Source organism: Conger conger, chromosome 3 (genome assembly GCF_963514075.1).
Source record: "Conger conger chromosome 3, fConCon1.1, whole genome shotgun sequence".
Taxonomy (NCBI): domain Eukaryota; kingdom Metazoa; phylum Chordata; class Actinopteri; order Anguilliformes; family Congridae; genus Conger; species Conger conger.
In genome coordinates, this window is record NC_083762.1 from 67,752,818 (window position 1) to 67,768,325 (window position 15,508).

The following is a 15,508-nucleotide window of genomic DNA, read 5'->3' on the forward strand; positions in this document are numbered from 1 at the left end:
GAACAAGGGGGAAAAAAGCAAACACATTAATGCAATGAGATGCTATTTTTAGTGAGGCGGAGGAGATATCCAGGAATTCTCCAAACAGAGAGCAACAAAAAAAGCTATGAAAACAGATGTTCTCGCAAAGTAGCCTAATAGTGTGCTTCCGTGCTGCGTACAGTGGATTATGGTAATGATGATACCAATGATAATCTCACATGACCTCATGAGGACAGCTATAAATGGGCTATGCCTTAGGAAGCCTCACTGATTTGCAGTTACGCTGGATGTAATTTGCGATATGCAAAGCGTGAATTAATACAGGTGGTGAGCTGGCGCTTCTGAGACCTGCAGATGGGATTCATTGACAATTTATTCGGAAAAAGAAGGATGACCTCATGAGATGTTACACACACCGCAGGCTTATGGAATTAGGACCAGGCATGGATACTAGGAAACTAAGATGGAAGCTAAATTTCAATGGTAGTCATCTTTTATTCATGGACAAGGATTTGAAATATTCGAAAATATCTTTGCGATGCGTCTGTAAAGCCCTATCTGGAAGACTGAAAATGTGATGATATTTTCGGTTAAATGTTTACGTAGGACATCTGACATAGGCAATCACATATACCGGTGTCTGAAAACAACATGACATGTAGGTCAAACTGCATTGATTGAATCAACCATGAGCCTACAGTTGGGAAAGCAGTCCTGTACATATGCTCTCGTCACTGGATAATTGAAATATAGACATCCCTGTCTATACCCAGTCAGAGTTACGTTTGACCAGATGACGCATTGTTCTGGAGGAGAGCTTTAACCTTGACCTTTAATCCTCTAACACTCATCATGCTGACCATCCTAGCTTCCTCCTAATGCAGCTACCCTCTCTGCAGAGCCCCAGGGTGCGTGACGCTCCATCCGTGGAGACTAGAGAGAGCAGTCCGTCACTTCACGTCACGGTTTTCAGCGGCCGAGCCAAGGGGGAAAATCCGCTGAGGCGGGGATGCAGCGGGGGGCAGTTTGAGGGTGCGTTGGCCCACTCCCTCGCCTGTCTGAGGGCTGGCTGCACTGGAATGTCCTGACTACAAGGTTTTTCCCCCTCGCCGTCCCAGAACAAATAAACAGCGGGAGTAAACAGAAGTGTAAAAAACAAGAACAGAAAAAAGAGCAGTAACACGGCGGGTTGGTAAGGAAAGCGGAGCGTAAAAGGTGAAGGGGACACACTCAAACCCAGCGTAAGGACTCTCACCCTCACCCTTTAGCCTTCAGTAGAAGATACTTAACCTGAATGTGCTTCAGCTAATATCGGGCGCATAAATGGATGATTTTTTTTTTTTAATGTGTGCTATGCAATTGACCATGCATAATGCCATTTGATGAAGTCAGCAACCTCAAGCAAAAGAATTGGAAAGAGTGGTCTTTTAAAGAACATGGGATGACCAGGCAGGGAAAACACCAGGGAGAGCATTTTGTTCCCAGAAACCTCAAAACCAGACGTCTTAACAGGACCAATACTTCAATGAGGGCTGACGTTGAAGATTCCTTGACCCCCCACCCTGACCCCTAAATTGGACAGCTGAAATTTAGATTAGTGACTAACAACACTTCCCGGGCAAAGCCACCCCCCCACACGCACACACACGCACATAAACAGAAACAGATAGAGGATGAGTTGAATATAAAAAAGGTTAAAGAACATCTTGAGACACCCAGGGGAAAATAAGTAGGCAGAGGGGCTGAGAGACAGTAACTCTGATGGGAGAGAGAGAGAGAGACCAGCCATCCCTAAAAGGATGGACAGAGCCTGACCGTCAGTCCCACCATCGGTGAGTACAATCGGCAGAGATAATCTGCCCAGCACGCTGAAATAGCAACAAGGTCAGTCATCGCCTCTTCCCGCTCCTCGCCCGCTAACCCTGGTCTATGGGTCCCATCTGCGGGCTGAGCGCGTTCGCCAGCTGCCTAGCGGAACAGCCCCAGCCGCGGTCACAATCACTCCAGACCGTCCTGCAGCTCCCATAAAAGATGGATTGTCTGTGTCGATTTACAGCGATATGTGAGCAATGCCCTCAAAAAAGTTGTTTTTTTTTAACGTCGATTTCATCATGCAAAGCCATCTTCGGGAAACTGACGCATGACTTGTTTTTCGCAGTCTTTCAAGGTCAGCACAAAAATGGCCACAGGGCTTTTCATCCCACCATTTTTCTCCCGTCATCCCTGTTGACCTTATCATAACTAAGTCATGTGACCTTACAACTGACAGCTTGTGCAAAATGGTGTGATTAATTGCTATCATCTTTTATTTTATTTTTTCAAAGCCACAGGAGAATTGACTCTCTGCAGCCCAGTAGAGGAATTAGTCAGAAGAGTTTTCGAGACTTGTCATCTTGTGTAGTTGGCAATAAATTCAATAAAAACATTATATACAGCTCATATGTTCATACTTACGTACAAGAATGATTATGAAGTAAAGTACAATAGACATGTCTGGCTCAAAGGGGAAAGCTCGATATTACTGGTCATTCTGCTTAAGTTCAGTTTATAAGTAACAGATGTAATATAAAAGAACACAAACATTTATATGTAAAAGAGGTGCTATATCTGGTAGCCTGTAATCCTCAGTCCCTAGCCAATGTGGTTAACACAACTGAACAGCACACATATCACCGAGCTGGGAGACTTGTGGTGCCTGGACTAGCTGAGGCTCAAAGGTCAACAGCCAAAGGTCAGAATGGCCTGTCCTACTTCATACTGACATAGCTGTCGCACCACATCAGTAAGAGTTTCAAATTATTTTCTACTTATTTAGTAATCACTTTGATAATTACATCCCCACACCTAGTGTAATTAAATGATTGCAGGCAAGCTGCATATCTCCGAAGAGCAAGCACGTCATTACTGTTCTCAAGATTTTTATTGGAGTTTTCTGATTAGTTTTACTTAATTTATTTGATTAACAGGTTTTGCACACCAATCTCTGAGTTTGTCAATTTGACTAACCGCAATCACCAGCCAGTGTCAGTAACATTAAAGAGTCATTGCACACAGTGAGAGGTCCTTTTTAACCCCTCACAGTTCAGAGTCAGACGTCAAACAAGGCTGCTGATTGATAACATCAGGCAGTCGCTTAAGCCAAGCACGTGCGGGGAGCTGAGATATACACGGGCGAAAAAAGGCTGAATATAAAGCACCTCACAGATAAATAACTTCCCGAAGCCAAAGATTTCTCAATGTCTGGAGCTACATTAGGCTCAAGTATTATACATTAAAAACCCTTCACAACAGGCTTGATAACCAAGCTCAACAAACAAACAGCAATCAATAAGAATTATTCATTTTCCGAATACTTATAATCAAGAAGCTCCTTTTTTCAGTCAGAAAATGGCTCTGCTCTGTTTTTTCTGAGGAATGGAAAAAAAGCTCCTTCATTTAAACTAAGTCACATTTGAAATATTCTCTCAACAGGAAGGCTAAAGGGCTGGATCCTCTCGCTTACTCTATATCCACAAAGAATCCAGAGTCCCTGCATACAGGCCCGGGTCCTCCAGGCTACTGAAAGCCCAGCACACGTGACAGAGCTAGAGTTCTACACCAGCGCACTTTGATTTTCTGAAACACTCAAACGCGTAGAGCCATTATACGCCGTGAAACACTCCAGCAAGCAGAGCTTTTCGCACCTTGAACTTACAGGGCGGTGCTGATTAGCCACAAGAGCCCAAAGGCCCAAATTATTCCTACTAAGTTTCCACTTCCACCACCACTACCAATAGCAGTAGCACTGGCACATTCATCACTTTGGGGGGAATGGTCAAACCAACGATAACCTTGTACTCGAAAGGGGAAGGAGGGAATTAGCAATTAGAAAACCCTCTACATAGTATGCTGAGAAAAATATCTGTTTGATGGAAGACCCTCAGATCAAACCTTGGGATCGGTAAAACAATAAGAAAGAAATAACAAGACTAGTCAGACTTCATGTCTTCGGTGATTTCAGAAAGTGCCCGTCAGGCTGGGCCGCCCCATATACAGAGGCGCCCAAGAGCCTCACATGACCCAGGGTCACGACCCCTGCACTGGCCTTATGATGCCACCACGTGTGACAGAGGGGGCCTTGGGACTGGATTAGAGGGGGGTTATGGAAATCAGCCCGGTGGCCTGCCCTGGTGGGGTAACTCTATGTGCCACGAGATTCAGAGAATCACGCCAGCTTGACCTATGCTGACCTCCCGATTACACGACTAGCATTGGAGCCACTCTGCGGGTCTAACAGGAAAATATGTTTTTTTCAAGGTTAGGACGCAGAGCAAGAGACAGGACCGGGCCTGCGCTGTTTACCAAATGGGACACATCATGTCACACATAAATCTGTCACATGTGTCTTACAAAAGTCCTGTACTTCTTTTATTTGTGTTAACACTGGGCATGAATAAGAGCTAAAATCCAGTCGAACATGTCCTTTTCTGAAGGTGTACATAGGGAAAACTAGTGGCCAGCCGCGTATTTGCAAACATAAGTCTGCCATACACCGGCAGGATATCCTCTGTAGCTCGTTATTTTGCTTGATTTTAACCATCCTTTGAAAGATTTACAATGCAAATGTGATTTTAAAAGTTGCACAACCCGAGGTGGTAATATAGACCAGAAGATATTACAAAGAGAATTGTTTACAGATAAAATTCCATGTTTCCTGTCAGTTTGAATGAGAAGTCTGATCTCTCGTCTTAGTCTTAAGAGTCTATAATGCTCCCTGATTAATTTTCCCTGATAGTTTAACTGATGTTGGTTATCAACTTTGTTATTGATTAGCACTTGTAGCTTGTATCTGTATAGCTAGCTGCATTTAAAGTTTCCTTACACACAGACGAAGGCTTGGAGCCAAAACATTTGTGTTTTTGTGGCCCTGCTGCTTCATATTAAAGAAGTGATTCATTGTAGGTCCTGTGTGTATTTCTTTTAAATTTCTGAGAGATTTCTTTATTTATTTTTATATCTGCTATTTCAATAAGACATTTGCCCTTGGGTAAATATTTACAAAGAAAATTGCATTTAGTGAGAGCAGCACATCCAAATTTTTGGTGTTTGCTCAGAGATAATGAAGATTTGTCATTCAAAGCCAAGGCTCGGTTTCTTGTTTCTCGCTCACTTGTGTTCTTATAATCTCATGAGAAAATAAACAGCGAAACTGTTTTTACATGCTGTTTTTATGTTTAACAATGATGGGGCAAAAGAGTATCAATTAAAAAAAAGCCCCAGGACAACGTTTGAATCTGACGTGTTGTTGCAATATCAATGTGGATTATCCACGTTTGATCGTTGGTGCGGTAGCTGAGGTGGCCCACAGCAGACACAGGTGACGCACGGTGCCAATTAACACCAGGCCTGCCTTGCCCCCGGGGGACAGTGGGTGAGCTGAGTCCAAATTTTGTCAGCGATAAGCACATGCAGTAAAGAAAGGCAGAAATGCACTTATGCACCTGCTGGTTAAATGTGCCAAGGAATTTACATGAGTCTGCAGTCATGTCAGTATCCTGTTTGGACTGGTCATGCATTCACAGTACATGCACTGACATGTCGACCTTGTAAGCAAATCTGGTGAGGCATATTCGCCAAATAAAATAATGAATAAATAAAAAGGTAGATCGCACATACACAGGGGGAGAGAAGGATGGCAGACAGGCAAGACAGACAGATAGATAGATAGACGGTGACTCACAGGTGATGTAGTAGTTGATGTTCTTCTTGAACTCTAGACCCATGTAGTTTGGGCTGAACTCCTGGAATTTGATGGTGAACTTGATGTCCTTCTCAGGCTTGTTGCAGTTGACCAACACGTTGGGGTCCATGATGGTGCTGCAGGCGTCGGCCTGGTGCTTCTTCACCAGGTACAGCTTGTAGAACTCGTAAGGCCGACCCACGTCTGCCTTGGGGCAGATAATGTCCAGCTTGTCCCCGATCTCCGGGTAGATCACTAGACCCTTCCCTGCCTGGAACCTGTAGAACACACCAGAGGGGAGGAGGGGTTAGGCTAACTGATATCACGTCATCAAACATTGTTTTCCTACAATCTTGGAAAATCTCCCATCTCCCGGACTGATATTGCCGTCCCTGGTGATGTGGCAGGTCCCATCTTTCTCATCTTTCTAATTCAATGCTTAGGAAAGAGGACGGAGGATTGACAGAGAGGCAGACCTTGGCAGAACCACAGTGGAACAACAGGGGGATGGGGAACTCCAGTGGAAAGTTCAAGAGGTAGAGACTGTGAAGGGATAAGCAGGTAAACGGTGCGCACCGAAGGATGAACCTTATCAAATATATTATTCATGATGATAACTGTAACCATAAATAATGCAACAGCTTGCACGCTCAGCATAAACGACCGACGGGGTGGCAAGGCTGATATACGGTATGTATCAGACCTGCTGTCGCTGCCCTACACTTTCTAAAATGTATGTACAAAATGGAGGTTCCTGTGGCAAAAACAACTACCAGGGGCGAGATGTGTGAGGCATGTAGGTCAGCCATGCGTGATCCAGCCCCCATCACCCGCACCTGCCATTTTAGATCTGTGCCATGACACTTTCTCAGCTGTGGTCCCTTTCCTATCTGTTACCTTCTCTGTTTTCTATCCGTCTGTATAAAGCAAACAAAAAAAAAGAAAGGAGGGTTGACTCTCTTGCATTCCTTCTTAAAAATAATAAATAAATAAACAACTGCCAGGGCGAGTCTAAGATTTGACACAGAGGTCTTAGCCAAGTGCCTGTAAATCAACCATAAAAGGGCCACAGAAAAGCATCCCCACTTGGCATGGAAAACTGAAGAGATTCCAGAGGACTGTTCTCAGGTAAAGTAGCTGTTGACATTTGGCATTCCTAAGAACTTCACAGTTTCACACCAGTTTTTGGGATACACACTGGGACACACATGCTAATAGCTAGTTGGCTATCATGCAGATGGTTCTTTGTAGGAGACACCTAGCTGCCCTTATCCCAGACTTGCTTTGAGAACTCCCATGTTAGTCCTATGAATAATGCATGACATGGGAAATGGATTGAGGAAATTGGGGAGTGTTTTTTTCCAGAATGCTCCGGGCTGGACCTTCACAAACAGATATGTTTGGAAATGCTCTTCAGTCTGGTCTTGGCACTCCTTTCGATTTCCTGAGTGCAGTGTCTTAAATTGCTTTAAAATGTAACTTAAATGCAGACATTGCAATCACCCCCGAGCCTGGTTTCAAGATACGAGCCTAGGTTAGTGAAAACAACCAGTGCTAACCAACCGCAGTGCACTGGTGTTAATTCAGTTACGCTGGAAGACGGATTACCCACTGCTTACACCAAAACATCAGTTGTTTCATTGAATTTCCAGGCCTTGAATTCACAATATCCTTTCCTTATGTAAATGTGCTAATGGCAAGACTCTTAAAGCTGACACAAGCCTGGTTGAGCTGCTGTGGAAAAATAAGTCTCATCAAAGATGCAATTCAACGTCAGTGTCAGCCACATCAATGCCAGATGTCACCAATTAGCCACTTCACTTTTCTCATTTCTCTTATTTCAAACTATTCACTATGTTTGAATGAAATGATTATGCATGAACATCCAAACGGGTGCTGCGCTACAAAAAAAAAATGCGCTGATGAAAGAACCTGCACACAAACCGCGTTTCACCATTTACTAGTAAACAGACAACATTTAGTTCTAAACCAGACCTTCGTCCAAACACTATTCATGTTTCCTATTCATACAGAGACATTCAACGTAACATTTGGAACAACACTGTGGAAGAAATATGCTTTTTTCTGAGGAAGAGTCCAGGTTTTGCCAGTGTTTGGTTTTATTCCTATCACACACACACACACACTCACACACACCCACCCAAGTATTCCAATGAAATAGTCATGTATTCATCCATTGTGGCTGCGTGCATGTGTTTGGAATAGAACCAGACACTGGCAAATCCTGGACTCGTCGTCAGAAAAAAAGCACTTGGGCCCATGAGTAATGATTCTGGAACACGTACAGAAAATGTTTCATTAAAATACTTGCATTTGGAATTTGCACCAACCAACACAGCAATGCAAACCCAGGCCTGCAATGTTAGTCAGCCTGCCCTAACATGCAAAGAGAAGTTTCTCGCTCTCTCTGAGAAATGTTACTTTCTTCTTGGCATACTCTACTGGTGCAATTGCCAGTTTTTAGAATTTGTTTGTTTAAGAAAGAATATTATTTTTTGTGTGCGTATGTGACTTGTGTATTCTGAATAGCCCTGCGTGTTCCCATTGTGGTATATTCTCAGAAGGAAAAACAGAGTTAATGGAGATGACATACAAAACACATCCACAAATTAGAGTCTGGCGGTTCTTTTTCCAATATTGTGTTCTGGGTTGTTTTCTTCAAATATACTTCTCAGGAGGGGCTTGCTTGTTTCAGTAAACAACTGCGTTTGGAAAAAGAAATCTACACAAAAGCTGCTTATTGCCCCTCTGTTTCTCTCTGTTATGCTATATCTCAAAATTCACCTCTCATCCATCAACTTTATTAACATTTTAGCTCAAGACAGCAACAATAAACAAGAACAGGAACAATAAAATAAAAAAAATCCATAACAGCAGCAGCCATGACAGAAAACAACAGAAATCATTAAAAATGTATATTTTCAAACAAATGATATCTAAGCAGATGTTGAACGGTCTATTTCAGGAGAATCGTTCTGCCCCTGATAATGTTTAATCTGAGCTTATTGAGCAGAAAATGGATGATGAAAAGGCTGCCCTTGAGGACAGATGGCATTCTGTGTTTCATCTCTAGAAATCTGTTTTCACATCTTTTCCGTCCAATCCACAGCAACATGGATTTGATACATTGTAATTAAGGATTCAAAACAAACTGTGCATTTAACAGTTCTCAGGGCATCAGCTGCTTGCCTTTTTAGGGACTTTTCTTGGAAGAATATTGCTCAAAGAGGTATAAACGTAACGGGCACCCGCCGTTTCTGATCCAAAGGCGCGGCAGAATCCTGGGTTTTGCTATTCATCTCAGGCTCAGGTATCAGCCAGGTATGACGCCGGTTGTCCTAGTTACCCGGGCGATTAGCCCAGACAGGTTGATGCCATAAGTTTGGTTACTGCAGGGAGGATGGTGAATTGAACACACCATGTGCCTTCATTAGCATCCCTGGTGTAAAATTCAGCAATGACGAGATTGAAATGACCAGCTGGCAGCTGTTTCAAAATATAGCTTGAGTTGGTCTAACCATGAATATGGAGCTGGTTTGAACATGTCAACCAGCTACCAGCTAATTCAAAACCTAGCTTGAGCAGTTTTTTTTCAGCAGGGATATGTGCAGCTGTATGATATGAATCCAGCTTTATACAGTAAATGGCTTTTCAGAAGCTTTAGTTCAAACTCACCATTTATTGCTTATTTATCCTTTGTACAGCACAGTACCAGCCTCTAACAGATGGAGTTCAGATCGCATCTTTGTCAAGAGTGATCTCATAACACAGTACAGCACTAATACTTGGGGAGAAAATCCATCTGTTTCTAAAATAATCTCCTACGTCTGGTCTGAAGAACATAAGAACAGTAATATTTCTTCAGCCTGACAAATCTCCATACCTCCAAACTTTCTCTATGTTTTGCAACAATACTATTTTGTGCCCTGTATTAACTTGTATTTCACGGTAGATTCCGATAGAATTAGGTCACACTGCTATGGTAGCAGAACTTGATGAAGCTACTTTAAACTTTTTACACTTGTAAAAAAAAAAAAGCCTTCTTTTAATAACACGTGTTGGAACAAACTGAGCAGGGACTTTTTATGACTTATGGGAAAGCGGCTGTGAGTCTTCAGAAATGGCATTGCGGGGAATTTCATGGAAACTGTCTTTTGCCCTTTACAACCAGCAGGGCATCCAAGCTCTGCAGCCAGCACAAGCAGAGATATTGATAATCACAAATGCTCCCTTTGCCCAGGGAACGTTGAGCAGAATCCACTTTTTTCTTTCTTTATGATCAATTCCGTTCTTTGGTCATGAAACAGTAAACTTTTTATACAGTTCATATCGTAGACTGTGCACACACAAACACAACAAACACATGCACGCACACATATGCGCGCACACACACACACACACACACAAAGACAGCAAACTTTCTGGACTTACATCACAGCTGATTGATCCAGACTTTGCCCTTATCACGGAGAGCAGAGCCAAGGAATCCCAGCAGACATAATCTCAAATTCCCGCAAGAGACTTAAAAAAAAACCCACCATGAACCTCCGTCACTTAAGCCTCCTCTGATCTTTCATTTCTCCTTTAATTAAATGCACCATCCCCTCAGGAGTCCTGGGACAGATGTACACCAGGCTTCCACTGGTATCTACAGCCCCACACAGCAGTGCTTTCTAAGACTCATGTATTGCAAGAGGGGTTGAGATAGGTCAGAAGATACACATGCAGCCTGCTGTACTGCACTGTACTGTATATCTTCCACTTTCTGTTCATAGTCACTCTAAACAAATTAGACAACCTACTTGTAACACGCCTTGTAGCTACTGAGTGCATGCAGTTTTAACATGCTCAAAACATTTCAATTCCGTGTTTGAACGCGCCAGGCACCATTTTAATGAGGCGTGGAATCACACAAGATGCTTCTGCTCATTAAGTGAGCGGTGGGTTCTGAAAGATTGGGAATAATTCCACGATGGTCCACATCCTCCTCGAGGCTTGTTAAAGACAACAGCGATTTGAAAAAAAACAGCCAGAGTCCCAATTCCTCCTGCAGTGCCGGGCGATAGAGAATATTGGAAAACAGACACATGAGCTTTGAGGCTCTTTCCTGGTTATTGCTTTCTATTTGAAGGTCATTTTATCTCCTCCTTCTACTACGGGGATCTCGGCAGTGTTCGGGGCCATGTCGGGAGACTGCACATCCGTTGAGTACCAAATCCATCCGTGGAGTGCCGAATCCATCTCCTTCGCAAAAACAAGTTTCACAAGCAAGTGGATAGACATGAACGATTTTACAGAGAGAAGCCTTTTGCCCAAGATTTCACAAGGTCATCAACTTTAGACTTTTCCAAACAAATAACAGGAAATATACTTTATTTAACTAAATTAACTCATGACCACATCCTACACCACTTTTCCTTTCAGAATCCATGCATATTTATTTATTTCTGTCCAAAGACATCAAACTTCGACCTGATCACTGCACGCTTTTGATGTAAAAGCACAGACCAAAAAAGAAAAAAAAATCCCGAAAGTGAAGCTGGCTTTGACTATTAAACTGTAACTCTTTAAAAGACATTAAAACCCTGCAGTGAGAACCTGTGGCTGGTATAATGTGGCTTAGGGAGCTGGGACTGCAGGATTGTAAATAAAATGTCAGTCGTAAAGCATTAAATATTTAAGATGCAGAGTGCATTGGTTTGTGCCCCTGTACTTCACCCTAGGCTGGATATGCACTTTGGGGCAACAAATTTACGCCCATTTTACAGACCCATCTTACAGACTCACAGCGCAACTCACTCTGCCCAGCTTTTAAGGCTGGTTTATACTCGGTCGGGCGAGCGTCGTTGTGATCAGCGAGTGACATTCGGTCTATACATTAAAATATATTTTAAATTAGACAATGACCATAGTCAATGTCGGGTGACGTTAGAACGATTTCAGTCAAGTATAAACCAGCCTTTCCCTATAGAGTCTTACAGTCTTACTGACCACATATTTAAGTGAGATTTGATTAAAACGGTACAGGTTCAAAGGTTCCTCATTCGGGGGAGGGGATTTACCCTAGGATAGGATAACGAGCGAGCGGCGATATTTCCTTTCACAGCACACACAGTTTTGGCTTGCTTATTCTTTCTGCCCCACCAGTGGACTGGGGTAACATGTCTCCACTATGAAACAGAAAACCCGCAATTAGCTTGTCTCAAATACCTAAGCAGACAGCCAGATGAGAGGCTGTAGGGGGGATTCGCCACATTATCACTGTTATTCCTCTTTCATTAGACAGTACGTCTAACAGTATTACTGTTTAAAACCAGGAACAATCAACATCGGCTTTTAGTAACCTTGGCATGCCTGTTTTAAATATGCGTCTGATGGACATCCAAGCAAATACTTTCATGCCATTGCTTCAGTTAATGGTGCTCATATTGTTTGGATTTTTTTGGTTTTTGCTGTCTTTCCTTTGAATAACTCAGTTGTCTCAGTTTCCCAGACATGTAATACAGCCTTCAGCCAAGCTGCCATAGATTTAAGTTCAATTTAAAAAAAGGATGCTGATATTTTAGAGGGTAACCAGTTTCACCACATTGTTTTTATGAACGATATTTATCCATCATGTTTACTACCCAAACACACCTTTACCAGTCTTATGACAATAGAAATCTGAGTTTATCTGCGAAACATAACTGCAGTGGACTAACGGCATATTGTAACTGCTTCCTCTCAGAGATACTATACACCTGCACTGGAAGGTGGGCAATAAAATGTCATGCACTGCTGCGGCATCAATTGCCAATTGTTGATTGAGCAACTTGCTGAGTGGAACATTACTTTTGGCTTAATAGCCAAGAAAGCTTTCAGATAACCCGCATAGCCTACAATGAATCATGGTAAGAAAGCCCTGCTGTAATGCCTCACATCTGACTTCAAAGATTATTTACTCATCTCCTGGTACCACCCGATCCTGACTTTTTCCTTGTATTCTGAAATTCCTTGCAGGAGAGTTTGCCCCCATCGTGCAACAAACCCCAATCACTCTCTCCAGAAGGGGCAGGTATTTGCCTCATTGGAACCATCTCTCTCCCCTGTCTTGCCTGCCTGCTGCCTCCCTCTCCTGCATTGCCCTAAAGCCCCTGATATGTTGTGCTGTCTCCATAACACAGACCCCTCTTTTCAATGCTGATCCTGCTCTCCACCTCTTTTAAGAAGGGCGTCAGGTAAGTCTGTTTTAAGTTTCCGCATTTGTTTCCAAACCTGGCCTTTTTCTTCTGCTTTTATCATTTCTTCCCCCGATGGGAAAGGTGAGGAGGCCACCGTAAACATTTCTCTTTGCAGTTGGAGAATACGAGGCTACAGTGCCCTTGTCAAATCTTTGCAAAGCAAAAAACACCTCATCTCCCATGAGCATTTTTAAATGGGAAGGCCTCAAATGCTGATCATCAAAGAAAAGAAAACAAAAGAAAACAACAACAACAAAAAAAACACCTGGAGCCACAGCTAAACAGAGAGAGTGCGTTGAAACAACAGACCCACATAGTCTCTGCCTGGGTGAGTGGCCTCCCTTTGAACCTTGTCTTCGGCTAGAGTTGAACACTGACGGCGTTTGAAAATGGTGTTTGAGTTGCATCATGGTCACACCCGTTATTCGCAGCTGAGCTTGCCCTGTGTAATTAGCGCTCTCGCTCCCTAGCCCCCTCTACTGGAGACCTGTGTGCACTGCCAGTTGTGTGAGGGTTTAGAGGAAATGGTGCACACTGAAAAGGGTCTGTGTGTACTGAAGCATATTTTCCTGGTTTCCACCTGTGTCCGTAAAAAGATTACAGAAATGCAAATGCGCGCAATACGAACACAGAGAAGGGTTTCTCCTGGAGCTGTTGTGATAATATTGTTTGTGGCCCACAGCTGTGTGGGGTTAGCATATCTGCTGATAACTTATCAATAATGCACCCCACCCCCAGATTAAACCCTGGCTTAAACCTTTGCCTCCCAAAAGGCCGGTCAAACAGAACACGTTTGAATGAGTTTCAAACAGAAAACTAATTGTCTGAAAGGGCAAAAGAGGGGGGGGGTCTGAGGGGGTTGGGAATGGGTGGGTTTTTCTTTCCCTCGGTCCAGGGGTCATACTCCATATCAAACTGGGCTCCATTATCTCACACCACCTCCCACGCCATCGTTATGGTAACAGTCCAAAGTGCCAAAAACATTTGTTGCTATTATTTATTTATCAACTTTTTTCTTTATTGCCTTATTTTGAAAAAAGAAATCAGCAGACAAAGTAGGGTATGCTTCATGTTATGGAAAGTAATGAATATTGATATGGTAAATTAACATATTCATCAAGCATGTTCAACAGAAGCCATCTGATTCACTGCCCCATCTAACAAATCCTTCCATGTAATATTTTTTTTCCAACCACAAGTTCTCTGTCGCAGGAAATAAAAACAAGAAATTTTGATTATCACATTCATCTTTTGGCTGCGGGGTTAATCGTGCCCACGTAAGCACAGTAAAGCTCCTCTCTGTTATATGTAGTCATTAAGTCTATCTCTACTTCAAACACAACCTCTTCCCACAGTCCCAAAACATGCTGTCTAGGATAAGGGGCGTCTCCAAAATTGTCCCTTCTTTTGTGAGCGCCTGTGCATGTGCATGCATGCTTGTGTGTGTGTGCATTTGTGTATGTGTGAGTGCCTGTGCATGTGTGTTCCCGTGTGTGTGTATGTGTGCATTTGTGTATGTGTGTGTGTGTGTGTGCCCGTGTGTGTGTGTGCCTGTGTGTGTGCCCGTGTGTGTGTGTGCCTGTGTGTGTATGCATTTGTGTATGTGTGTGTGTGCCTGTGTGTGTGTGTGTGTGTGTGTGTGCATTTGTGTATGTGTGTGTGCCCGTGTGTGTGTGTGTGCCTGTGTGTGTGCCCGTGTGTCTGTGTGTGTGTGCCTGTGTGTGTATGCATTTGTGTATGTGTGTGTGTACCTGTGCGTGTGTGTGTGCATTTGTGTATGTGTGGGTGCCCGTGTGTGTGTGTGTGCCTGTGTGTGTGCCCGTGTGTATGTGTGTGTGTGTGCCTGTGTGTGTATGCATTTGTGTATGGGGGCAGGGGGAATGATGTAATGTTATTAAATGAAGGTGCGTACTCCCCCGTGGCACCACAGGTTGTCTCTCACATCTCCGCGCGGCTCGCCGTCAGTTCTCCGGGGATTGGGGTTTAGCATAATAAAGTACGGAGCCTTATCTCCGCCGAACATGCGACGGAGTAATCACCCCTGAGACAAACTCCAGTCCCCGAGACGCGCGGTGACTCCAGCTTTCCCCGCCGAGTCTCATCTCTTAAAGTTTAAAAACTATAAACGCAACCGTTTAATGACTGCAGGTTTTCCAGCACGCCGGTGTTAAAGGTTTTTTCGTTTTTTTTAAATCACACCTAATTAATCTAAGTCCTGTTAATTCTCTTAAACCACCAGCTATGTTTATGTTTTTATTTATTTATTAATTTTATTGCAACAGACATTGTCCTCTTAGTTGGGTAATTAGAGCCACTTGAGATGGAAGATCTACCCTTCGCTGTGCGAAATGGCGGCAATAAAATTACCATGTAAATATTTAATTTGAGTCCCTGTTACGATTTGAAATGAGTCAGCTCCGACTTGATTTGCATGAAAGTCCACATTTAAAAATCAAGATATTCACTACTTGCATCACTCTTTTTTTTTTACAAGTTGAAGAAAAAGATTAAAAAGAGATTTGTAAATGTTAAAAAGGGAAGCAGCGCCAGTGATTGATGCTAAATG

The 15,508-nt window shown here is 43.1% G+C and overlaps 1 protein-coding gene across 2 annotated transcripts in view; it reads right to left on the reverse strand.

Moving 5' to 3' along the window:
- Positions 1 to 15,508, reverse strand: part of LOC133124985 (ephrin-B1-like) — an 89,612-nt gene that overhangs the window by 38,301 nt on the left and 35,803 nt on the right. For both annotated transcript variants that reach the window (XM_061236626.1, XM_061236625.1), the window contains exon 2: positions 5,702 to 5,979. In XM_061236626.1, coding sequence (XP_061092610.1) covers positions 5,702 to 5,979 — 278 coding nt within the window. The remainder of the gene's footprint in view (positions 1 to 5,701; positions 5,980 to 15,508) is intronic.